The sequence below is a fragment of the Hyperolius riggenbachi genome, chromosome 1 (assembly GCF_040937935.1).
Source record: "Hyperolius riggenbachi isolate aHypRig1 chromosome 1, aHypRig1.pri, whole genome shotgun sequence".
In the NCBI taxonomy this organism is placed as follows: Eukaryota; Metazoa; Chordata; class Amphibia; order Anura; family Hyperoliidae; genus Hyperolius; species Hyperolius riggenbachi.
Window position 1 is genome coordinate 361,227,797 of NC_090646.1, and position 26,939 is coordinate 361,254,735.

Consider the following 26,939-nt stretch of genomic DNA (forward strand, 5'->3'; position numbering starts at 1 on the left):
TCACTTGTACACCCAGCTTTATTTCATAGTCCCTTGGGAAAAGGTGTTAGTTTTATTTCTTGTGATGTCTACGATTATCTATTCCAATGAGCAGCTATTTATTTCCCAGTGATTTTCTGAACTGCAGTATGCAATACAATGGCCCTAGCACACCAAGGATTGGAGTTATATTAAACTAAAAAAAAACTGTTCAGTGCACCAAACAACAAGGATGTCTTATTAGGTTCACAGAATAAATAAAAGACTTCTTTTTTTTGCTCATTGTAATTCTTGGCTCCTCAGTTTCCTCAATCTGTGTGTAATTACATTCAATGCCAGATTAATGAATGAGTCGTATATTTTCTGCCCAAGGAATATGTAGATATATGGGAGAAGCACAGTATCAAAACACTTATACACATACATTTCTCCATAAAGAGTCATTTGTAGTCCATTTTTCTCTACACCGGATCTTCAGAGAGATCAAGAGACTGAACCCTGAATTTTAGCCTTCTAAACTTTTGTTGGGTGATCTTCAGTCGTCGTTTGACATTGTGAAGGGTGCTTAATGCTTCATCAAGCCGCTTTTTCAGGGCTTTTGGGCTGTCCATAATACAATAGTCATGCTCAACTGTGACCCGTTTTTCAACTACATTTTGTACTGGTAATTGTTCTGGGAGAGGCGGTGGTGGAAAAGTAAACTGTTCATCAATGCCCTCAATCATAGAAGCTGGGTTCTGTGACTTTCTATCCTGATAAGAAAAACATTGGCATTAAATTAGCACTGCACTGTCTCAACAAAGCACAAAGACACATCCATAATTAGAATGGTAACAATAAGGTAATGTCATGTATCGCAATATATTCTGAAGGTGCAGATTAGTACATGCCATTAAATCGTATAGAAGTCCTACACACAACTATTTACATGAACAATGTATTTTAATGTTCTATTAAAAGATCAAATCACATTTCCAAATTAAAAGCACCAGTCCTCTTCAATGATTGTCTTAGATTTGAGCTAGTCCTTCTAGGATGTATCAGAATAATAATAAAAAAAGGATATCCAGAAGCATAAATTGATACCCCCCCCCCCCCCCACAGCTGCTTAGCTTCAGTATGGGAAAAGATGCTAATTGATGACATGGTAATGGGCCAGGTAGAAGGGTAGCTGGCACATGGGGGTTGTGACTTGGTTTCCAAAACAGGAAGTAGACCAAACACCTATATATCCTATGCTTTTGAAGTACTTAGTGGCAGCAGCTGGTACAGTTGAAGATAATCTTGGTGTCTTACTATTGGGGCAAGAGTAGGAGACGCCCAAGAGATTATAATATTTCACATTTTAAATAGGCCTTCTGCAAGGTTAAAGTGCAATGTGTCGTGTTAGGAGCGGAAAAAAAAATGGAACCAGTTTACCTAAGGTGTGCATGGATGTCTTGGTAATAAATAAGAAATGTAATCACCTTTCTTGCTTTCCCAGGAAAAGAGAAAACAGTTGGCACAGCATCTATTCTTAATCGGATTGTCTGACCGGTTCGATCAAAGCAGTACTCTTCAAAGTGATCTGAGCACAGCACTGCCTTGGAGGATGGCTTAAATGTGTCACGCCTCATGTTAATCACCCATTTCTTTAGTATTTCTGGTCGTCCATGTGGAAACCTGGGAACAGATTCATCTTTTAAAATATATTACAATGTACAGAACAACAGATCTGGATTATGGTAGAAAAATCAGCAAGTTAGAGATGGATGAAGTGTACCATCATTTGCAATGGTTTCCATGGCTTTCCATCCACTTATTTCAATATTTAGACTTGAATGTATGATGCTGAAATATACAGTGGACATAAACCATGCACGGTTAACATACAAGGTATTTGTGCGTGTGTATAGTCCATGCGCTGGTATATATATATATATATATATATATATATATATATATATACCAGCGCATGGACTATTACTGATTGTATTAAGACAAAGGGGGAAATCGAGAGCATACCATAGTGTATTATGTTAAAGGGAACCTAAACTGAGAGGTATATGGATGTTTCCTTTTAAACAATACCAGTTGCCTGGTTGTCCTGCTGATCTTTCTGACTGCAGTTGTGGCCGAATCACACACCTGCAACAGGCATGCAGCTAATCCAGTCTGACTTCAGTCAGAGCACCTGATCTGCATGCTTGTTGAGGGGCTGTGGTTAAAGTATTAGAGACACAGGATCAGTAGGAGAGTTAGGCAACTGGTATTATTTTAAAAGGAAAAATCCATATCCTTCTCAGTTTAGGTCCCCTTTAAGATCTATGTTGATAGGAGGTACTTTCTGTGAAATGATACTCACCAAAGTTAGGTTACCACTTAAGCAACCACTGTGGGTTAAGAAGTCACTCTCTGCAGGCAGCAAGGAAGGGGCAGCACCCTTTCAAAGGTGAAGAAACTTGCAGATAATAGTAAAACAGCGGTGCCAAAAAGTATAATATACACTAAAAACAGTTTAGCCACTTCACTTCTAAAGGTTTTTACCCTTAAAGAGAAACCATAACCAAGGACTGAACTTCATCCCAGTCAGTAGCTGATACCCCCTTTACCATGAGAAGTCTTTTCCCTTTCTCAAACGGATCATCAGGGGGCTCTGTATGGCTGATTTTGCGGTGAAAACCCTCTCACAGTGTGATGTCAGCGCCTCACAACTCTCAGGTCCTGACATCACACTGTAAGAGCCTTGTTGCATTGTGGGAAATAACAGCCATTTCCAACTACCAAAAAAGTAAGCAGCATCTCCTTCCAGTGACATTACCTCCCAGCAGTAAAAATGTCACCATGTGATAAATGTCAGCATGTAAATCAGGGAGAGGAAAGATTTTACAATGGGCAAAACACTGACTAAATCATTTGTACATAATTATTGTAAAAATTAAACACTTTTGTTCATTACGTTATTTTCACTGGAGTTCCTCTATCAAAACAAGAGCAGTTTTCACATTTCAGCACTGCGACCATTCATTCGGCAATAAATCTATCACTACTAATCACACCTAAATTATCCATACATTGGCCTCAATTCACTAAGATCATGCTGGAGATAATAAGGCAAGAGAAAGCTTACCACCACACATCAATGGTATTTTCAGTGTTAATTCACTAAAGAAGCTTGCCTTATTAAGGTGTAGAGATAAGTTTTCATTAACAGCCTGTCTTTAACTTTAGAATTCTGTAGTTATTTTAAGAATTGAAATGTTAACGTTAGAGATCTCTCCTTAACTTATGCAGGAAATACACGGTACGTTTTTGCCGCTTGATTGAGCCATTTAGATGGCTCGATTGATCATTTCCGACATGTCAGATCACCCGCCCAATTGATTCCGCATGGGGGACAATGGAAAAAAATAAGTAAACCGAGCGGAAGATAGGAGAATCGCCCGCGGAATCGTTTGGGGCGGCAGAATCGAGCCGCAAAAACGCACTGTGTATTCCCAGCATTAAAGACAGAAGAGTTAAGTTTACTACATGCCTTATCACCATGGTGATAGCACTAGAAACATTATTAAAGACAGGAGGTAAGCTTAGTGAATTGAGGCCATTGGGCTTTTTTCTTATCACCACAAATTAGGCTTTCTTTGGGTGGCACTTTTTGCTAAGAATTATTTTATATGAATTTTAAAAGGTAATAAGAAGGAAAATAATAAAAAAATCATAACTTCTCCGTTTTTGGCCAGTACAGTGGTTTGCAAAAGTATTCGGCCCCTTGAAGTTTTCCACATTTTGTCACATTACTGCCACAAACATGAATCAATTTTATTGGAATTCCACGTGAAAGACCAACACAAAGTGGTGTACACGTGAGAAGTGGAATGAAAACCATACATGATTCCAAACATTTAAAAAAATAAATAACTGCAAAGTGGGGTGTGCATAATTATTCAGCCCTGAGTCAATACTTTGTAGAACCACCTTTTGCTGCAATTACAGCTGCCAGTCTTTTAGGGCATGTCTCTACCAGCTTTGCACACCTAGAGACTGAAATCCTTGCCCATTCTTCTTTGCTAAACAGCTCCAGCTCTGTCAGATTAGATGGACAGCGTTTGTGAACAGCAGTTTTCAGATCTTGCCACAGATTCTCGATTGGATTTAGATCTGCACTTTGACTGGGCCATTCTAACACATGGATATGTTTTGCTTTAAACCATTCCATTGTTGCCCTGGCTTTATGTTTAGGGTCGCTGTCCTGCTGGAAGGTGAACCTCCACCCCAGTCTCAACTCTTTTGCAGACTCCAAGAGGTTTTCTTCCAAGATTGCCCAGTATTTGGCAATCTTCCCATCAACTCTGATCAGCTTCCCTGTCCTTGATGAAGAGAAGCACCCCCAGAGCATGATGCTGCCACCACCATATTTGACATTGGGGATGGTGTGTTCAGAGTGATGTGCAGTGTTAGTTTTCCACCACACTTTGCATTTTGGCCAAAAAGTTCCATTTTGGTCCCATTTGACCAGAGCACCTTCTTCCACATGTTTGCTGTGTCTCCCATATGGCTTGTGGGTCTTCTTATGCTTTTCTGTTAACAATGGCTTTCTTCTTGCCACTCTTCCATAAAGGCCAACTTTGTGCAGTGCACGACTAACAGTTGTCCTATGGACAGAGTCCCCCACCTTTGCTGTAGATCTCTGCAGCTCGTCCAGAGTCACCATGGGCCCCTTGACTGCATTTCTGATCAGCGCTCTCCTTGTTCGGCCTGTGAGTTTAGGTGGACGGCCTTGTCTTGGTAGGTTTACAGTTGTGCCATACTCCTTCCATTTCTGAATGATTGCTTGAACAGTGCTCCATGGGATGTTCAAGGCTTTGGAAATCTTTTTGCAGCCTAAGCCTGCTTTAAATTTCTAAATAACTTTATCCCTGACCTGTCTGGTGTTCTTTGGACTTCATAGTGTTGTTGCTCCCAATATTCTCTTAGACAACCTCTGAGGCCGTCACAGAGCAGCTGTATTTGTACTGACACTAGATTACACACAGGTGCACTCTATTTAGTCATTAGCACTCATCAGGCAATGTCTATGGGCAATTGACTGCACTCAGACCAAAGGGGGCTGAATAATTACGCACACCCCACTTTGCAGTTATTTATTTGTAAAAAATGTTTGGGATCATGTATGATTTTCGTTCCACTTCTCACGTGTACATCACTTTGTATTGGTCTTTCACCTGGAATTCCAATAACATTGATTCATGTTTGTGGCAGTAATATGACAAAATGTGGATAACTTCAAGGGGGCCGAATACTTTTGCAAACCACTGTATATTTTTTAAAATGAAATGTGCTACTGTGAATAAAAACACACACATTTTATTTTACCATTTTTTACAACATTTAAATTATGCCCATTAGTACAATGTATGGCGACAATAATTAATTTGGAAATAAAAGTGTATTTTGGTTTTCTCATTGTACTCTATCAATAATTATAAGCCCAGATTTGCAAAAATAATAGTAATACACTCTCATGGCATACATATTTAATCTCGTGATATACGTATTTAAAAAGCTAAGTCCCTAAGGTGACAATTTATATATTGTCTTTTAAATTCCATCGCTTTATTTATTTATTTTTACAATTGTGTTATTTGGGGCAGGGAGGCAGCAAAATGGGTTAATGGGAAAATGTATATTTTACTATTTTTATTGTAATATTGTTTTTTGGCCACTAGATGTCCCCACACATTTTCTTGTCTAGTTAGAATGCAGCTCCAGCTGCGTTCCAGACAGCAGGAATGTAATTCTGTCATTTACAATTTGCAATGATTACTGTTGCTCGTTGCAACAGTGATCATTGTCACTTCAGACACTTAGATTGGCTTTGGGAATGTATGTTCCCATTCACCAGTCTGGGCGCTAACGCGGGAGGCCACATGAGAGCACGTATATAAATATTAAAGGGCAGCATCTTTACCCCTGGGAGCTCAAGCGCGGGTTTTCCGGGTCATAGATACTAGGGCTGTGGAGTTGGTACAAAAATAATCCGACTCCTCAGTTTTTGAAACCACTGACCCCAATTCCAGGAACTCAAAAAGGCTCCGACTCCTTAGTCTGATACTTACCAGGGCTGTGGATTTAGTACAAAAATCATCTGACTCCAATTCCGACTCCAGGTACCCAAAATTGCTCGGACTCAGACTCCTCAGTCCAGGTAGATACTTGCTCCCAGAGGAGGGCAAGTGGCTAAAATGAGAGGTAGTGGTGGACTTACCTACCCACTGATGACTCAAATTGTCTATTCAGGTAAATTAACTTCATAAACATTGTATTTTCTGTCACTGACTAGGCTGATTAGGAGAGTGAAAGGGCAGAAGTACTTGCAAGAGGAAAGAGAGAAGCCTATCACTGCTCTCCCTAATGCATACTAAAGAAAGTTGCAAGAAAACACAAAAGCCCAGTATACAGAGACAGATAAACTGCGTCAGATTTTACTCCAGTAAGTTTGCTGTCTTTCACAGTGTCATTATACAGGACAGCGACTGTTAGGAATGTCAATGTCATATCTAAGTCCTTTGCAAAATATGTTGGCTGTTAAAGAGACACTGAAGTGAAAAAAAAATATGATATAATGAATTAGTTGTGTAGTAAAGCTAAGAAATAAAGCATTAGGAGCAGAGACATAAGTCTAATATTTATTTTCAGTAGGAAGAGTTAAGAAACTCCAGTTGTTATCTATGGAAATAGCCATTGAGCTCTGCGACTTTGAAAGTCCTGGAGAGCTCTGACTTCTGATTAGGTTATCTCAGCTGTATTGTGTTTTTCTTTTGCAGAAAACAGTTCAGGACAGGTCAAAAGTTCACTGCCTGTTCTGCAAAAACTTTTAGAATGCTGAGTAATGTGTAAACTACAAGTATTAGAGAATGATGCAATGTTATAAAAAAAAAAAAAAAAAAAAAAAAAAAAAAAGGGTGTATAACTGAAAATTAAAATATGAGAATATATTTTTTTTGCTACCAATGTTCTAGTAATTACCCCTACTACACAACCAATTCATCATGATATCATCATTTTTTTTTCGCTTCAGTGTCTCTTTAACAAAATAAATAAAAATAATACATACAAGTAATTGTAAAAGGGAATAAGAGAATGAAACTTAGTAACTTTTCAGACATCTTTTTAATTACCGGTGAAAGGACTTTCCACATCCACGTGTCTGTCGGCTTGTGCAGTTGATGGCAGCACATGCGGGCATTGTTAGATGCCATACAAGATAACCTGAGTTGTAGTAAAGAAAGAGAAGAGGTTTATAAAGCTATGGAACATTAACCTGAATGAAAACTGACAGAAAAGGTACACAAATAATTATAGTATGCCATAAAATTAGTACAGTAAGCAGTAAGAACATTAGTGGTTCATAAATATGTTAAATATAGGCCAATTAAAAGGTTTAATTCTATAAAATAGGGTGTCAAATTATCTTACTGATGGAGATTGGACGAGTTCACTCAGCCATCAGGGGGGAATGCAGGATTTTTTAAGTAGAAGGGATCTCCCTTTGGGTCAGCAGAAGTGTAGTTTGATCCTTCAAACACCATCCACGGCTCCCAGGGGAGCAATTGTGAAGCTGTCAGATTTTGTTGAAAGCTATACTGCCCCTATGCTGCAGTGTCGCATGTGTACACCCCAGACAGACACATTCAGGCACAGCCGTGTACAGATACCAGCTGAGTGTACTGCTTTCAACAGGAGCTGTCAGTTTCACTATTACTCCCATTGGGAGCTGTGGATGTCGATAGAAGGACCAAACTACACTTCTGCTGACCTAAACGGGGATCCGTTCTACCTACAAAGCCCTGCATGTTCCCTTCCCTGTTGGCAGTTTGAAGCGGTTCAAACTTCGTCAGTAAGAGGATCACCTATGCCCAATTTAATAAAATAAAACCCTTTCATTGGCTTGCTTCACTTCCATACAGTTTGGTAATTTTTTTTTTTTAATTTCTCCATACAGAAAAAGAAATATTAAGTAAAAATAACTTGAATGTCTTTATAGTAAACCTCTGGGGCCCATATGCAATTCACTTTTTCTCCATAGTTTTCTCCTAGGTGATATTTTTAAACTTGTCCATAAAATGCCTTTTAAGCCACTAGACAGCAAGAAAATACTCAAAATAATTTTGATAGTACTTATTCGCCTACTTTATGGTACGTTTTTAGTTGAAAAGTGCAGGAAAGTTATTTAAAATTGAAGATGAAAAATTATCTCCTAGGAGAAAACTCAGGTGAAAAAGAGAATTGCATATGGCCCTGGATACAGTAAACTTAGTTCTTAGGTCCCAGCCACGAGCCTCTATACACTGTATGACCAATCTTGATATAGGCTTTAATTTACCAAGCATTACCGCATGCAGTAAAGCAGAAAACAGTTGATATAACTGAACATTTAGTGAAATGTCTATTTATTAAGGCTATTACCGCATGGCAAGATGAAATTACCGACCAGTGAGGTAAATTACCAACTTTTGCGGGAAATGCTTCAATACATGTCAATGCACAAAGATTTGAGCATGCAGTAAAGCCAAGTGAGATATTCAGTATTTATCCCCAGCTCTGATCTGTTGGAAACTAGCAAATAGCATGCGACAGTATTGACAGAAAGCAGAGAGCAGAAAGCAGAGAGCCAATAGGAAGAGCCTCCCCCTCCTGCTTCTCACCTCATTTGATCTGATGCACTAGCGGGTGGGACATGACAGTGGCAGAGCAGGAAAATTAGACATTCAATGCTTTTCTGCATCACTTTTGATGTGCAGATCTATAGAATGATACACAAGAGAGACCTCTAGTGGCATGTAAGCACATCTAAAGTGATTCAGGAAACCTCTTCCTCTCTAGCAAGCTGTTACAGAACACAGGAACGGCTCATGCAGACTAGTCTAGATTGTAAGCCTTTGGGCAGGGTCCTCCTCCTTTTGTGTCCTACCTAATCTTGCACCTCCATTACTGTGAACCCATGCTATGCATCTGAGTGAACCTAACTTGCCTAATCTCCATGCTTCATCCAGTGACTGACTAAGCATTACCTGGTACTCATACTATGGTGTGTGATCTGGTTTTCTTGTATTCCTCACACACAAGCAATAGAACACAGCAGTACATGCATCCAGCTACATTTGAAATTGGTCAGCAGGTGCTCGTCAGCCAATCAGGATGCACTGTCATACACCCTTTACCTGCCATACCACATATAGCAGCCATTAGCATTCAGGTGGGAGGCTTCAGTTGGACGCCATCGCAAGATTGCGTCGCTAGCAGGACCGCCCCGTGCAGGCATCCCTCCCACAGGGGTCCCTCCCTAACCGCTCACCTATCCGCCATGTCCTAGAGCTGAAAGAAAACGTTTAAAAACACACGATTGGTTCGCACGATGACCAGGGGCCCCGGACCTCTCTCACTGGCCGGGGCCCCAAGGCCAATGTGCGATACCTGGAGGGAAGTGCAGGTGGGCCTGGACCTCTCACACCCAGGCTCTGGACCTCTCACATCCAGAAAACCCACCAACACTGCCTCCATACTGAATGCTAAATTCAACACACACAAGCAATAGAACACAGCAGTACATGCATCCAGCTACATTTGAAATTGGTCAGCAGGTGCTCGTCAGCCAATCAGGATGCACTGTCATACACCCTTTACCTGCCATACCACATATAGCAGCCATTAGCATTCAGTAAAGGGTGTATGACAGTGCATCCTGATGTCCGGGGCCCCTGGTCATCGTGCGAACCAATCGTGTGTTTTTTTTTCTTCCCTTGTATTCCTGTATTGTCATATTGCTGTATGTCACCCCTAAATATTGTCTGTAACCTAAACTAATGTTCAGCGCTGCGTAATATGTTGGCGCTTTATAAATACAATACATAAATAAATAAATAGTCCGCACAGCTTGCTGCAGACACCTACTCCACTGGTGAGACTTCTACCTACTGAACAGGGCTTGGTGAATTAAACCAGCATTTTTCATTACATTACCAAACTTCTACTGCACCTGTGAAAATCTGCAAGAATTTGCACAAAAAAAAAAAAAAAAAAAAAGTGATATTTTGATGACTTTTTTTTTTTTGTTAAATCGAACAGCCCTTTGTGAATTGAAGCCATAGTAAACATTTGATATAGTAAACTACTTGACCAGGTCTCGAAGTTTACTTAAAAAGATTTTACTGTAATCTGGCATTACACTTGTTCACTGCTACTTCTGGGACTGGAAAGTTTTTGAAGAGAATTTGCAGCTAATTGTGTACTCCCATTTAAAGCGGACCCAAACCAAACATTTTTTTAATTCAAAATATTTACCGTAGTTGCACCACTCTGACACATACGCAGATAAATGAACACTCCTTCAAGCCTATAAACATTTCAGTGCATGCTTTTCACCATTCTCTTTTCATAACTAGGGTTATACAGGTGGCAGCCATTACTTCTGAGCTTAGTAGGAGGTTTTAGATCATGGGTGTGTTTGTCATCAGCTACCCTCCCTCACAGGGGCATAGTCTATGTGAAATCTCACACAAGCTGAGATCACCTCCCCTGTGACATCATCAGTAGCAGCCTGTGTTTTGTTTTTGCTTTTTATCTCCTCCACCAGTCTGCCGGATTCTGTCCTGGCAATATGAAAGGAAGGGAGGGGTTCTTCCAAAAAAAATAAAATATTTTATATGTCATCATGCAGATGAAAAAAGGCTGCTATTTATTGTTATAAGTAAGAAAATAGATTTTATTTCTTGTATTTTTAATTTGAGTCCACTTAAACCACTTGAGGACCTAGGGCTTTCTACCCCTTAAAGAGACTCCGTAACAAAAATTACATCCTGTTTTTTATCATCCTACAAGTTCCAAAAGCTATTCTAATGTGTTCTGGCTTACTGCAGCACGTTCTACTATCACCATCTCTGTAATAAATCAACTTATCTCTCTCTTGTCAGATTTGTCAGCCTGTGTCTGGAAGGCTGCCAAGTTCTTCAGTGTTGTGGTTCTGTGATGCATCTCCCCCCTCCTGGCCCCTCTATGCACACTGCCTGTGTATAATGATCTCTTGAGATACAAAAGGAAGGGTGTATACAGCCTGCTTGTGTATGAATGTATTTTCTATGTGTGGACATGCTGTACATCAACCTACTTCCTGTTTTGGTGGCCATTTTGTTTGTTTATAAACAAACTTTTTAAAACTGTTTTTAACCACTTTTAATGCGGCGAGGAGCGGCGAAATTGTGACAGAGGGTAATAGGAGATGTCCCCTAATGCACTGGTATGTTTACTTTTGTGCGATTTTAACAATACAGATTCTCTTTAAGGACCGGCCACTTTTTTTCCATTCAGACCACTGCGGCTTTCACGGTTTATTGCTCGCTCATACAACCTACCACCTAAATGAATTTTGGCTCCTTTTCTTGTCACTAATACAGCTTTCTTTTGGGGCTATTTGATTGCTCCTGCGATTTTTACTTTTTATTATATTCATCAAAAAAGACATGAATTTTGGCAAAAAAATGATTTTTTTAACTTTCTGTGCTGACATTTTTCAAATAAAGTAAAATTTCTGTATACATGCAGAGCGAAAAATGTGGACAAACATGTTTTTGATAAAAAAAAACCCATTCAGTGTATATTTATTGGTTTGGGTAAAAGTTATAGCGTTTACAAACTATGGTGCAAAAAGTGAATTTTCCCATTTTCAAGCATCTCTGACTTTTCTGACCCCCTGTCATGTTTCATGAGGGGCTAGAATTCCAGGATAGTATAAATACCCCCCAAATGACCCCATTTTGGAAAGAAGACATCCCAAAGTATTCACTGAGAGGCATAGTGAGTTCATAGAAGATATTATTTTTTGTCACAAGTAAGCGGAAAATGACACTTTGTGAGAAAAAAAAAAAAAAAGTTTCCATTTCTTCTAACTTGCGACAAAAAAAAAAAATGAAATCTGCCACGGACTCACCATGCCCCTCTCTGAATACCTTGAAGGGTCTACTTTCCAAAATGGGATCATTTGTGGGGTGTGTTTACTGTCCTGACATTTTGGGGGGTGCTAAATTGTAAGCACCCCTGTAAAGCCTAAAGGTGCTCATTGGACTTTGGACCCCTTAGCGCAGTTAGGCTGCAAAAAAGTGCCACACATGTGGTATTGCCGTACTCAGGAGAAGTAGTATAATGTGTTTTGGGGTGTATTTTTACACATACCCATGCTGGGTGGGAGAAATATCTCTGTAAATGACAATTTGTTAATTTTTTTTACACACAATTGTCCATTTACAGAGATATTTCTCCCACTCAGCATGGGTATGTGTAAAAATACACCACAAAACACATTATACTACTTCTCCTGAGTACGGCGATACCACATGTGTGGCACTTTTTTGCACCCTAACTGCGCTAAAGGGCCCAAAGTCCAATGAGTACCTTTAGGATTTCACAGGTCATTTTGAGAAATTTCGTTTCAAGACTACTCCTCACGGTTTAGGGCCCCTAAAATGCCAGGGCAGTATAGGAACCCCACAAATGACCCCATTTTAGAAAGAAGACACCCCAAGGTATTCCGTTAGTAGTATGGCGAGTTCATAGAAGATTTTATTTTTTGTCACAAGTTAGCGGAAAATGACACTTTGTGAAAAAACACAATTAAAATCAATTTCCGCTAACTTTTGACAAAAAAATAAAATCTTCTATGAACTCACCATACTCCTAACGGAATACCTTGGGGTGTCTTCTTTCTAAAATGGGGTCATTTGTGGGGTTCCTATACTGCCCTGGCATTTTAGGGGCCCTAAACCGTGAGGAGTAGTCTTGAAACTAAATTTCTCAAAATGACCTGTGAAATCCTAAAGGTACTCATTGGACTTTGGGCCCTTTAGCGCAGTTAGGGTGCAAAAAAGTGCCACACATGTGGTATCGCCATACTCGGGAGAAGTAGTACAATGTGTTTTGAGGTGTATTTTTACACATACCCATGCTGGGTGGGAGAAATACCTCTGTAAATGGACAATTGTGTGTAAAAAAAATCAAAAGATTGTCATTTACAGAGGTATTTCTCCCACCCAGCATGGGTATGTGTAAAAATACACCCCAAAACACATTGTACTACTTCTCCCGAGTACGGCGATACCACATGTATGGCACTTTTTTGCACCCTAACTGCACTAAGGGGCATAAAGTCCAATGAGTACCTTTAGGATTTCACAAGTCATTTTGGTTTCAAGACTACGCCTCACGGTTTAGGGCCCCTAAAATGCCAGGGCAGTATAGGAACCCCACTAATGACCCCATTTTAGAAAGAAGACGACACCCCAAGGTATTCCGTTAGGAGTATGGTGAGTTCATAGAAGTTTTTATTTTTTTGTCACAAGTTAGCGGAAATTGATTTTAATAGTTTTTTTTCACAAAGTGTCATTTTCCGCTAACTTGTGACAAAAAATAAAATCTTCTATGAACTCACCATACTCCGTACGGAATACCTTTGGGTGTCTTCTTTCTAGAATGGGGTCATTTGTGGGGTTCCTATACTGCCCTGGCATTTTACGGGCCCTAAACCGTGAGGAGTAGTCTTGAAACCAAATGTCGCAAAATGACCTGTGAAATCCTAAAGGTACTCATTGGACTTTGGGCCCCTTAGCGTACTTAGGGTGTAAAAAAGTGCCACACATGTGGTACCGCTGTACTCAGGAGAAGTAGTATAATGCGTTTTGGGGTGTATTTTTACACATACCCATGCTAAGTGGGAGAAATATCTCTGTAAATGACAATTGTTTGATTTTTTTACACACAATTGTCCATTTACATAGAAATTTCTCCCACCCAGCATGGGTATGTGTAAAAATACACCCCAAAACACATTATACTACTTTTCCTGAGTACGGCGGTACCACATGTGTGACACTTTTTTGCAGCCTAGGTGCGCTAAGGGGCCCAACGTCCTATTCACAGGTCATTTTGAAGCATTTGTTTTCTAGACTACTCCTCGCGGTTTAGGGCCCCTAAAATGCCAGGGCAGTATAGGAACCCCACAAGTGACCCCATTTTAGAAAGAAGACACCCCAAGGTATTCCGTTAGGTGTATGGCGAGTTCATAGAAGATTTTATTTTTTGTCACAAGTTAGTGAAAAATGACACTTTGTGAAAAAAAACCAATAAAAATTAATTTCCGCTAACTTTTGACAAAAAATAAAATCTTCTATGAACTCGTCATACACCTAACAGAATACCTTGGGGTGTCTTTTTTTTCTAAAATGGGGTCACTTGTGGGGTTCCTATACCGCCCTGGCATTTTACAGGCCCAAAACCGTGAGTAGTCTGGAAACCAAATGTCTCAAAATGACTGTTCAGGGGTATAAGCATCTGCAAATTTTGATGACAGGTGGTCTATGAGGGGGCGAATTTTGTGGAACCGGTCATAAGCAGGGTGGCCTTTTAGATGACAGGTTGTATTGGGCCTGATCTGATGGATAGGAGTGCTAGGGGGGGTGACAGGAGGTGATTGATGGGTGTCTCAGGGGGTGGTTAGAGGGGAAAATAGATGCAATCAATGCACTGGGGAGGTGATCGGAAGGGGGTCTGAGGGTTTGGCCGAGTGATCAGGAGCCCACACGGGGCAAATTGGGGCCTGATCTGATGGGTAGGTGTGCTAGGGGGTGACAGGAGGTGATTGATGGGTGTCTCAAGGTGTGATTAGAGGGGGGAATAGATGCAAGCAATGCACTGGCGAGGTGATCAGGGCTGGGGTCTGAGGGCATTCTGAGGGTGTGGGCGGGTGATTGAGTGCCCTAGGGGCAGATAGGGGTCTAATCTGATAGGTAGCAGTGACAGGGGGTGATTGATGGGTAATTAGTGGGTGTTTAGGGTAGAGAATAGATGGAAACACTGCGCTTGGGTGGTGATCTGATGTCGGACCTGCGGGCGATCTATTGGTGTGGGTGGGTGATCAGTTTGCCCGCAAGGGGCAGGTTAGGGGCTGATTGTTGGGTGGCAGTGACAGGGGGTGATTGATGGGTGATAGGTGATTGGCAGGTGATCAGTGGGTTATTACAGGGAAGGACAGATGTAATGAATGCACTGGCGAATTGATAAGGGGGGGGGGGGGGGGTCAGAGGGCAATCTGAGCGTGTGGGCGGGTGATTGGGTGCCCGCAAGGGGCAGATTAGGGTCTGATCTGATAGGTAAAAGTGACAGGTGGTGATAGGGGGTGATTGATGGGTAATTAGTGGGTGTTTAGAGAAGATAACAGATGTAAACGATACATTTGGGAGGTAATCTGACGGCGGGTTTGCGGGCGATCTAATGGTGTGGGTGGGTGATCAGATTGCCCGCAAGGGGCAGGTTAGGGGCTGATTGATGGGTGGCAGTGACAGGGGGTGATTGATGGGTGATAGGTGATTGGCAGGTGATTGACAGGTGATCAGTGGGTTATTACAGGGAAGAACATATGTAATTAATGCACTGGCGAATTGATAAGGGGGGGTCTGAGGGCAATCTGAGCGTGTAGGCGGGTGATTGGGTGCCCGCAAGGGGCAGATTAGGGTCTGATCTGATAGGTAACAGTGACAGGTGGTGATAGGGGGTGATTGATGGGTAATTAGTGGGTGTTTAGAGGAGAGAATAGATGTAAACAATGGATTTGGGAGGTGATCTGATGTCGGATCTGTGGGCGATCTATTGGTGTGGGGGGGGTGATCAGATTGCCCGCAAGGGGCAGGTTAGGGGCTGATTGATGGGTGGCAGTGACAGGGGGTGATTGACGGGTGATTGACAGGTGATCAGGGGGATAGATGCATACAGTAAACAGGGGGGGGTGGTCTGGGGAGAATCTGAGGGGTGGGGGGTGATCAGGAGGGGGCAGGGAGCAGGGGGGGGGATAAAAAAAAAATAGCGTTGACAGATAGTGACAGGGAGTGATTGATGGGTGATTAGGGGGGTGATTGGGTGCAAACAGGGGTCTGGGGGGTGGGCAGGGGGGGGTCTGATGGGTGCTGTGGGCGATCTGGGGCAGGGGGGGGAGAAATCAGTGTGCTTGGGTGCAGACTAGGGTGGCAGCAGCCTGCCCTGGTGGTCCCTCGGACACTGGGATCATTAGGGCAGGAGGCAGCCTGTATAACACTTTGTAAACATTACAAAGTGTATTATACACTTTGTATGCGGCGATCGCGGGGTTAACATCCCGCCGGCGGAGGATCGCGTCACGGATGACGCGATCGCTCCGCCCATGCCCTTTAATGGACTGCCGCCTCTGTGGGTGAGGCCGTCCTGAAGGGCTCCACTTCCCCGCCGCCCCTGTGTAGTGGGCGGTCGGGAAGTGGTTAAAGCACGCTAACAATGTGTTAACATTCACTATATAAATTTGTAATAGCTTTTAAGACATCCATTTTCAAAATCGGGTATTTGGAAGCCACAAGAGGTTTTTATTCTGTCAGTTCTTCTGGGTAGCAGAAGTGTAAGCATGCCACATCCCTAAATGCCTGTTCCCACTGCAAATCATAAATGCTGCCATTCATCTGCATTTTAATTGCAACCGAATAGCACTCGTGGGCAGCAGACAGGACGTTTAAACAAGCATACATACCAGCTTCCTGTCTGAAAGAGGCCAGAGGGCTGGTTCACACTGGACAGATCAAAAACTGATCAAGCATTGCTTATTAGTAGGAGGGCTTTTCGGTCTCTTTTAGCCCCCTATACATTCCTAGTGGCTTGGGTGACCCCAAGCTGCTTGGTAACTCTGATGTAAAAACTCATCCACAAAATGATCAGTTTTTATTGGGCATCGGTTTTTGATCTCTGACCTTCTGTTGATCTGGAAGAAAAAAAAAGAAATCACCTCCCTCCCTAAACTTGAGGTCTGTTTGGTGGAGTGGACCGAACTGATCCGTTCCAACAGAGCAATGTGAATAGTTCTTATTGATTAAAATAGGATATGATCTGTTATGGTCCGCTAAACAGACCATATTTATTGCCAATGCAAACTGGACCTAGGACTCATTCTGAGGTAGCTAGGTTTTCAGTTTTTGGTAACAACTGTTTAAATGCTGTGAAAATCTGAGTATCTACTATGCAACAAGGAGCAAGTGCAAGTGGCTGAATGGCCATGTAAATGGTCCCTTAGCATGGAATTCAAGAGCCAGTCTATCCACTCCCAACACCCTGATCTGCCCATTATTACCAGGCCTTCAGCCTCATTTACATTAGGTAACGAGGTGGCCTTGTGTTTACAAAGCAATGCATGGCATCTGCCTTGCACTCTAAACTCAGTGCTGTCAATAATGAGATACAAACAAAAATGCATGTAGCAGTGTGGTACAGTAATGCACTGCTGCACAGCGCTTAAAGGAGAATGTCAGAAAGTGCAGTTTATGCACTTCTGATGTCCTTGCTTATAGCATGGTGGCTTAATAGATAGCACTCTGTACCTGGTTCGAATCCCAGCCAGGTCAACATCTGCAAGGAGTTTGTATGTTCTCCCAGTGTCTGTGTGGGTTTCCTCCAGGCACTCCAGTTTTCTCCCACATCCCAAACACATAGATAAGTTAATTGGCCCTAGACTACGATACATACACTACATGATATAGGCATAGGACTATGGTAGGGATTAGATTGTGTGCCCCCCTGAGGGACAGTTAAGTGGCAAGACAATATACTCTGTACAGCGCTGCAGAAGATGTCGGCGCTATATAAATACTAAATAATAATAATATAGTAATAGCATACTATATGTATTCCTGAAATGAGCACAGCAACACATAGGCCTGGTGCACACCCAAAAACGCTAGCAGATCCGCAAAACGCTAGCAGATTTTGAAACGCTTTTTCTTATTTTTCTGTAGCGTTTCACCTAGCGTTTTGCGGTTTTGTGTAGCGTTTTTGGTGTAGTAGATTTCAGATATTGTTACAGTAAAGCTGTTACTGAACAGCTTCTGTAACAAAAACGCCTGGCAAACCGCTCTGAAGTGCCGTTTTTCAGAGCGGTTTGCGGTTTTCCTATACTTAACATTGAGGCAGAAACGCATCCGCAATCCAAAATCTGCAGCAGCCCGGGAGTATGCGTTTCTGCAAAACGCCTCCCGCTCTGGTGTGCACCAGCCCATTGAAATACATTACCCTAGCAGATCCGCACCCGCAAGCGGATCGCAAACTGCAGCCGAACCGCTCTGGTGTGCACCAGCCCATAGTGTGAATAAGGCCTTAGACCCCAGTGAAACAATGGCAGCATTGTTTCTATAGTACATTCACAGCAATGTAAGACTTGCTGATCACGCCATGTCAAATCATTATTCTTAGAAGTGCACACTACACACAAATATTGTGTAAAATGCATGCAACTTATAGGTTCCGGTATAATACTGGTAGCTTATGTAAATCTGAAAGTGAAAAAAAAAATAACCTAAAATGTAGAAGTGTACTGTACCGTTCAAAAACAAGTCACAGTTTTTTTTCTCCTTGTCTATTTTTGTCAAATAAACTGGGTAGTACAAAACAGGTCAGATATTCAGACCTTGTGAATGTGTTGTCTGTCCATCTATTCAACAGCCATTAAATGTGAAAAACCGAGCATCTGACAGCACCTGTCAAAACAAGGGGAAGACGTAGGTTTCCAGGGCAAAAGCAAGCAGGTTTGTGTGGTTTTTTTTTCAAATTTTAAGGGAACGTGGGCCAATTGTAATCTGATCTGCAGTTATTTATTTACAAATGAAATACTACCGCTGGGTATGTCAGTGTCCATTTTCATTTTATTGTGTTCAATTAATTTTGGTTTAGACTTTACCATTAATCTGTACTGTTTAGAACTAGAGCTATAGCACAGTTTGTACAAACCACTGTTTTGTACAATAGTGGCATCTTTAATTCACCATTTGAATATTTTATGCAAGATCCTGATAAATGCAGGACATTGGAGCATATTATCCATTGCTTTATTTAAAGGTCAATAACATTTTTTGAAATATTTCACAATGTTTAAGTCTTCAAGCAGTACATAAACAGATGTAAAAACAGGGGTCTCTTTAACCACTTCCCTACCACTGTTTTTTTCTCCCTTCAAAACCAGAGCAATTTTCACATCACACTCCTCCCAGTCATTCGCCAATAACTTTATCGCTACTTATCACACAGAAATGATCTATATAATATTTTTTGTGGGACAAACTAGGCTTTCTTTAGACAGTACTTTTTTTTATTTTATTTTATATACATCTTACAGGGAAGAAGAAGAAAAAAAATTGCAAAAATTCATAATTTTTCAGTTATTGTAGTCTAAAAATAAAATGTGCTATTGTAGATAAAACAGACACATTTTATTTGCCCATTTGTCCCTGTTATTACAATGTTTGTGTCTCTGGTACAACGTATGGAGATAATATTTTATTTGGAAATAAAGGTGTATTTTTTCCTGTTTGTTTTTTATTTTTTTTTATATTGTAACAATAATTACAAGTCTTTATTTATGAAAGCCTTGCTACTGTACGATTGTATTGTGTGTGTGGCGTTCCCATATTTGGCCTAAAGCACAAAAGCTGACCAGAATCTGAAAACGCCAGACTGCGTGCAGGCCATTCAACAGCAGAGTGGGAATTGTTGAAGTGTCTAGCAGCAGCTAGTGGTGGCAGTGAGAAGTGTTTTGAGGGGTTACAGCCTTGTGTTAGCTCGAATAAGGCTGCTTCCCCTTGCGATCTGGTCAAACCCGCAGTCGGGAACCGTATCTGCAGGCTGGGCCGGTAATATATATTAAAAAAAAAAAAAGTCCCTAAGGTAACTATTTATGTAGGGTTTTTCTAAATGATGTGTTTTTTGTTATGTTTTCTTTTGGCAACTATGGGGTAGGGTGAAAGGGGTTAAAAAATAATAATTTATAAAAATTTTCGGTGTAAAAAGTGTATTATGGTGTATTTTACTTTTTTGGCCACAAGATGGCACTACACTTAGTTCCTGTCTGCTGTTAACAGTAGACAAGAACTAGTGCATGTATAAATTTGCTTTTGGTTTTGAGTGAGAGCTGCGTCTCATTGCTGCAAGTTACCATTCCTCACAGGCACATTGATGGGCGTTGGGAGCAGCTGTTTCTCATACCCCATCACGGAAAGGCACAAGTGCGGTGATTGCGAACAGAATTGGCACATGCAATTGGGAACAGCGGTGGTAAGTAAACAGTGTGTAGCTATACACCCCTGATACGCAAGTGAAGTAAACAGTACATATATATATATATATATATATATATATATATATACGTACCAAGGATCCGGAAGTGGTTAACAGAAATGTAGAGCTTGATGCACAAAATATTTTGCAAGCATTGTTCGTATTTGATTTATTTATTTTAAAGTGACACAAAAGCAAAAATAAAATAAAATGATATACTGAACTGGATAATTAATAGAACATTAGTAACAAAGAAGAGTCTCATATTTTTATTTTTGGTTTTACTGTATAGCTTTCTTTTTTAATACCATTGCATCAGTCTGTCATATTTGCAGTTTACAAACTACACTGTATTTTAAACCATGAAACAGAGCAGAGCGAATGACCCTTTTAAACCTTATCTAAAGTTGTCTCTCACTGTTTCTTTGATGTATAAATGCTACAGAAAACAGCACTGTCTTCCACCCAAGTTTGTTTGGAGAGTTCAGAGAAGCTATTTTGCCTAGATAACAAATGAAGTAGCGTAAGGGCCATTTCAACTGGCGTTTATGATGCAAGGCGATCACCGCATCGCCTTAAATCCCCCCGCAGGTACGTTACTCCAACCATCAAGTAAGCAAAGAGACTGGAAAAGTATGGCACAATTTTATTCCAGTAAAGTGTATTTTAAGTGACATCAATGCATAAACACAGGCTGTGCAAAACAAAGCATATAAAGATGTACTTATTGCAACTGTTGTTCACTGAGTGAAGGGAGGTGACAGTGGGTGCCAGAGAGGTGCACAGCCAGACAAGCATTTCACAGGGTGGTACCGAGCTTCTACACCAGTTGCGAGACGTACAACTTTATAGGCTTTATTTTGCCTGTGTTTATACGCTGATGTCACTTTATACACATCACACTTTACTGGAATAAATCAACTGTGCCAGAATTTTCCTATCTTTTTGCTTACATCATAGACTGTCTGCCCAATCTAGAGCACGTTGTTTACCTCTGAGGGTAGTACTGTCTGCAGCTACACTGTGAGTCCTGCCAGCTCTTTGTTTACCTTACTCCAATCATCTGTCAATATTGTGACATATTGCACTATTGGCTCCTTTATTTTTCCCTTTTGCATTTTCTCAGTCCTTGGATCGTCTGAAACTGTCCTTCTTCATGTCTACTATCTGCTTTCTAATTTGGATTTTCATTTTCTCATTAGGGAACAGGAAGTTTGTGATTCTGTATTTGCCTTTCTAATGTACAGAACATTACTGTCAGTTCCCCTGAAATGTTTGCTCTGCCTCCATTTATCATTTGTACAGTGCTGACCAGCAATTGAAACAAAACATATAAACAGCTGCCATGGGCAATCCTAATTTACTAATCCTGTCACAAACAACACATGAAAAGAGATGGTAACAATTGTGTATGTGTGTCAAACTGGAGAATGGGGGTGCCAAAAATTGTAAAACGATTAAAAAAGGAGTGGCAGTAGTTAGCTTACCTCTCCTGTAGGATATTGCAGCCAAACGACTAATTGGAAAGCCTGGAATGCTTTGGGCGAAATCCCGGCATTACAAAGTAACCTATCACGCTAGTGTTGACGTCATTTGCACGCAAATGTGTGTGTGTTAGAGGCTTTGTAGCACATGCTCTGATTGCTCTATAGAATAATTAAAATGTACAAATTAGCAATTTCTTACTGGTATATCACACATCATGTAGACCATATACTGTATATATACAATTTATTCTGCATGTTATGATTATAGCTTTTCAGTAGCACTTTTATGCTAAACATGAGATCTACCACAGGAGCTCTTATTTGGAAACTTCTGCTGCATATTTAAAAAGGGACAGTACTCCAGATAGCATGATAAATGATTTTGGTATTCAGTGTGACTAGTAAAATCGTGATTTACATTCTATAAATGATTAGTGCTGTTGTTATAGGGGCGTTCTTTTGTACTACTGCTATGTTGTTACATTGGATTAGCAAGCTCCTTGTGATGGCAAACTAATCACCAATGGTTCAAGTGTACTCAAGGTGGAGGGGGGGGGGGGGGGGGGGATGGGGCTCAGAGGCATGTTCCTGTCCCTGGGAGCGAGACTAACTCTGTGCTTCTCCAAGAGCACAGAGAGGAGAAGGGGCAGTAAGAGGCGGTGCAAGGGAACAGAGAGGTGGGAAAGGGGTGTTCCTAGCGAACGAATGTTCTGCAGGAATGCCCCTCCTCCAAAGGAAGTGTCTCAGGTACCATACTTCCTAAAGTCCCTTAAAGGGACACTTAAGTAAAAAAAAAACGAGTTTTACTCACCTAAGGCTTCCAATAGCCCCCTGCAGCTGTCCGGTGCCCTCGCCGTCTCCCTCCGATCCTCCTGGCTCCGCCGGCAGCCACTTCCTGTTTCGGTGACAGGAGCTGACAGGCTGGGGACGCGAGTGATTCTTCGCGTTCCTGACCACAATAGCGCCATCTATGCTACTATAGCATATATCATATACCATCATAGAGGGTGCTAATGTGTCTGGGAACACGAAGAATCACTCACGTCCCCAGCCTGTCAGCTCCTGTCACCGAAACAGGAAGTGGCTGCCGACAGGGCCAGGAGGATCGGAGGGAGACGGTGAGGGCACCGGACAGCTGCAGGGAGCTATTGGAAGCCCTAGGTGAGTAAAACTCATTTTTTTTGTTTGACTTAAGTGTCCCTTTAAGGCTGCTCGTCCCTTGCCGTTTCCCTGGGTGGCTCCTGTCCCTTGTAATTCATCCCAAAAGCCTTGCCGAGTTGCGCATGCGCAGCCAGGCAAACTCCCCTATCCGCAGCATCGTGACCCCAAGGTTTATTTTTCCAAAAACAAAACTTAGCAGTAAAATGCCGCACGTGCGGTAGTAAAGGGCTCTGCATAATGCGGCCAGCCCCCTTGATCAGGATGTATTTTTTTCCCAATAATCTGCTGGCTTGGATTTGCTTCAGAACTTTACACAAGACTTTTTAGATTTGGAAAGTAGATTAACTGGTTATTAATTAATCAAGTCACCCGTTTTTTGCAGAGTATATATAATCTTGTCATTAACTGTACCTTAGAAGGGCTCACAATCTAGTACCTAGAGTTCAGTGTTCTCCCCAGGCTCTTTTAGCTGGGTGCTCCACCCGGCTAGTTTTGGTGAGCACCTGGCTGTCATCAGCCCTCCTCCTCCAATGCTGTAAGCATTGGTAACTGCCCTGTATTCTTTCATGTCGCCCCACCCGGCTACTTTTTCATACCACCCGGCTGTAAAAAATTTGTGGGGAGAACACTGGAGTTATATGTCCATCATAGTGTAGGGCCAATTTTGGGAGAAGTAAATTAACTTATTTCTGTTTTTGGAATGTGGGAGGAAACCAGAGTGCCCAGAGGAAACCCACAAAGACAAGGAGAGAACATACAAACTAGTACTACAAGACAAGAGTGATAGCCACTATGCCACCATGCCGCTCAATAGCTTTCTGAATCTGATCAGCGTTCAATTCTGGTTTTGACAGTGCCGATTCCAGTAACTGTAGAATGAAAAAGCTGAGTACACTTTTTCATTTAAGTTGCATCTCTACCCAGTTAAACCTTTCCCATTCTATGTCGCACTATGTCCAACACTAGCATATTCCATTTCATGCCCAATTTCAGACATAGCTCACCATAGGAAAACATGGCGGGCGCTAGGGGCGTGCACGTTGATTAGCGCGTAGTAGATTTGGGTGCAGCCAGCGCCACCATAGACCATAATAGGAATTACAGCTATAGCGGTGCTCAGTGAGTAATTTCTGTACCGTCAGAAGACGGAGCTGTAGTTACTTTTATAACAATGTAATTCGGCTGCCAGCAATAGCTGGAAGCCGAATTACATAATTCCCACTGTCCACATGGACCTGGAGGGGAAATAATAATTAACGCTTCTCTTGTACGCACTAGGGGGGCCGGTGTAAATGTCTGATTGTGCTGCCCAGAAGCTACCTTCCTCACTGAGTAACACGTATGCTCAGTGGGAACTTTCATATAATCCCCTGAAACATCTCCGCAGCCACAATGCCTAGACTCCTTAAATTTGAGGGTAGAAATTACCAAATTACAGCCCCCAAGCCTCACTGGTTTCCAAGATAGATTACATAAACCTATCTTTTAAACCAGCGGGGCACGGGGACTGCAATTTGGCACAGACGTAATTCCCTCCCTACTCTGAAAATTTGGGGAGTATAGGAGGTGTGGCTACGGAGATATTTTGGGCGTTTAGCGCCGGCAGCATCACTTAATAGGAAATGTGGCAGCAAAGGATTGCACTGCGCATGCGAGGCAGCATAAATTTACAGGCAGCACAATCAAACAACACCGATGCTGGATCTAGTCTGGCACAGCGTCAGCCCATTTAGATCAAAGTGAGTCCGACACTTTGATTGCCGTCGGCTCGCAGCTCTGCCACGTAATTTAACCACTTGAGGACCCACCCTTTACCCCCCCTTAAGGACCAGCGCTGTTTTAGCTGATCTGTGCTGGGTGGGCTGTGCAGCCCCCAGCACAGATCAGGGTGCAGGCAGAGCGACCAGATCGCCCCCCTTTTTTCCCCACCAGGGGGATGATGTGCTGGGGGGGTCTGATCGCTCCTGCCTGCCTGTTGCGGGGGGGGGGCACCTCAAAGCCCCCCTCCGCGGCGAAATTCCCCCCCTCCCTCTCATCCCTGTCCCCCCTGGCAATCTGGGCTGCACAGGACGCTATCCGTCCTGTGCAGCCAGTGACAGGCTGTCCCCTGTCACATGGCGGCGATCCCCGGCCGCTGATTGGCCGGGGATCGCCGATCTGCCTTACGGCGCTGCTGCGCAGCAGCGCCGTACAGTGTAAACAAAGTGGATTATTTCCGCTTGTATTTACATTTAGCCTGCGAGCCACGATCGGCGGCCCGCAGGCTATTCACGGAGCCCCCCCGCCGTGAATTGACAGGAAGCAGCCGCTCGCGCGAGCGGCTGCTTCCTGATTAATTAGCCTGCAGCCGGCGACGCAGAACTGCGTCGCTGGTCCTGCAGCTGCCACTTTGCCGACGCGCGGTATGAGTGCGCGGTCGGCAAGTGGTTAAATATTACGTTGCCATATTTGGCCTTGCTGTTAGAGGCACGTTGGAGTCCTCCTACGTGGAACACAGTTCCCCTCTGGCACCTCGCTGCACTGCTTAAAGGGATACTGTAGGGGGGGTCGGGTGAAAATGAGTTGAAGTTACCCTGGGCTTCTAATGGTCCCCCACAGACATCCAGTGCCCACTACGCCACTCGCCGATGCTCCGGCCCCGTCTCCGGTTCACTTCTGGAATTTCAGACTTTAAAGTCTGAAAACCACTGCGCCTGCGTTGCCGTGTCCTCGCTTCCCCTGATGTCACCAGGAGCGCATGGCGCAGACCATACTGGGCCTGCGCAGTACGCTCCTGGTGCCATCAGTGGGAGAGAGGACACGGTAATGCAGGTGAAGTGGTTTTCAGACTTTAAAGTTTGAAATTCCAGAAGTGAACCAGAGGCGGGGCCGGAGCATTGGGGAGTGGCTGCGTGGGCACTGGATGTCTGTGGGGGACCATTAGAAGCCCCGGGTAACTTCAACTCATTTTTCCCTGACCCCCCTACAGTGTCCCTTTAATTACACAGGTAAGCGTGCAATGGGGCGGAGCTACAGCGTGTAAGCTGACATAAGCCCTGCCCCCTGAAGTTCCCCCCTGGCTCCAGTGGTAGAGAACCCACCAACACACGGTTATTTTTAAATCCAGTTCAGATGACCTTTGCAATCATGGTCGGTCCTTAGCAATGCGTGCTGTTCTATGGAGAGAAAAGGCGATGAGCCGCGAACAAGCAGTATCTTGCACCCTTAAATAAAAAGGCAATGCTCTTGTTTGTCTGAACACTGAACAACCAACGTGGGGCAGATGTACACACCAGATTCTTCAATGAGACAACCCAGCCAAGGATTACATAATGTGTGTCCAAGGCTTTAGTAAATAAGCCCCAGTTTTTTTTCCATGTTGCCTACAGCCACAACCAGACTGCAGCTGTCATCTTCCAGGTACAGCACAGACATAGGTGTAAATTGGCTACTAGGGACAACTTTCCTCACCCAACCCTCTCTTTCTATATGGAGAGAGATATAACATTTTTCGTGGTACATGCTCTGATCCTCTGAGCAGGAGCACATACTGATGAATGCTGTGATTTGTGAGACATCACTCTACGCATCCAACGTCATGCATGCACCGGCCCGCTGCTACGGCAGCCACCCGTCACTATGGTTACGATACTCACTCCCCGTTATGTGGGTAAATCACCCATACCATGCATTATGCATTACAGCATGTACACATTTTTCCTGCACACTGCGTCCACCTATCTCCTACCTCCAGTCCAAGATATTTCAGAACAGTAACTTATTCTTCACTGCCTTCTGATATTTCCATTGAATAATATAAAGAAAATTAGAGGACCCCTTCCCAGGGTCAGGGTGTACCAAAATGGCGACGGATCTCGATTAAAACGATACGAAGCAGTAGGCAATGGCTTCATGACGTTACGCCGCCGTTCCAGCCAATAAGCAGTGAATTGATCACGTGGCGCCAGTTTTTTCCCCCACATAACTTTATTGTCATTGAAACTGTGAAGCAAAGTCCACTTTTTTTCCCTTTAGCGATGACGTAATTTTTTCTTAGGTGAAAGCGAGGCGTCGATGAACGGTGAGTAGAGATGAGTTTATTAGCTGTAGCGTGTGTATGTTGTGGTGGGATGCATAGGAAACGTGGGAGGGGTTGTGCAGCTGGAAGTAAACAACAGGATAGGTTAGGTACAT

General features: G+C 42.7%; 2 protein-coding genes across 8 annotated transcripts in view; one reads left to right on the plus strand and one right to left on the minus strand.

Moving 5' to 3' along the window:
- LOC137514693 (THAP domain-containing protein 3-like) lies at positions 1 to 26,685 on the minus strand. 6 transcript variants are annotated; one of them, XM_068234228.1, is made up of 6 exons: positions 26,494 to 26,685; positions 21,606 to 21,764; positions 7,137 to 7,227; positions 1,742 to 1,809; positions 1,446 to 1,657; positions 1 to 731 (listed from the first exon to the last, which is right to left on the minus strand). In XM_068234228.1, exons 3-6 carry the CDS (start codon positions 7,202 to 7,204, stop codon positions 441 to 443), a joined length of 639 nt encoding a protein of 212 aa, XP_068090329.1. In that variant the 5' UTR covers positions 7,205 to 7,227; positions 21,606 to 21,764; positions 26,494 to 26,685; the 3' UTR covers positions 1 to 440. The 6 variants fall into 6 exon arrangements, with proteins under 6 accessions (XP_068090329.1, XP_068090330.1, XP_068090328.1 ...); XM_068234229.1 differs by lacking the exon at positions 26,494 to 26,685 and adding an exon at positions 26,297 to 26,338; XM_068234227.1 differs by lacking the exon at positions 21,606 to 21,764 and having other exon boundaries at positions 26,494 to 26,684.
- Positions 26,408 to 26,939, plus strand: part of LOC137514667 (zinc finger and BTB domain-containing protein 49-like) — a 52,688-nt gene continuing 52,156 nt past the window's right edge. For both annotated transcript variants that reach the window (XM_068234225.1, XM_068234226.1), the window contains exon 1: positions 26,408 to 26,826. The gene's annotated coding sequence lies outside the window, so the exon portion shown is untranslated. The remainder of the gene's footprint in view (positions 26,827 to 26,939) is intronic.

Coding starts and splice junctions, on each gene's coding strand:
- LOC137514693 (XM_068234228.1), bottom strand. CDS start 7,204: ATGCCCGCATGTGCTGCCATCAACTGCACAAGCCGACAGACACGTGGA. Junction 1,810..7,136: donor TGTGGAAAGTCCTTTCACCG/GTAATTAAAAAG, acceptor TGTATATTTCAG/CATCATACATTCAAGTCTAA. Junction 1,658..1,741: donor GGAAACCATTGCAAATGATG/GTACACTTCATC, acceptor ATATTTTAAAAG/ATGAATCTGTTCCCAGGTTT.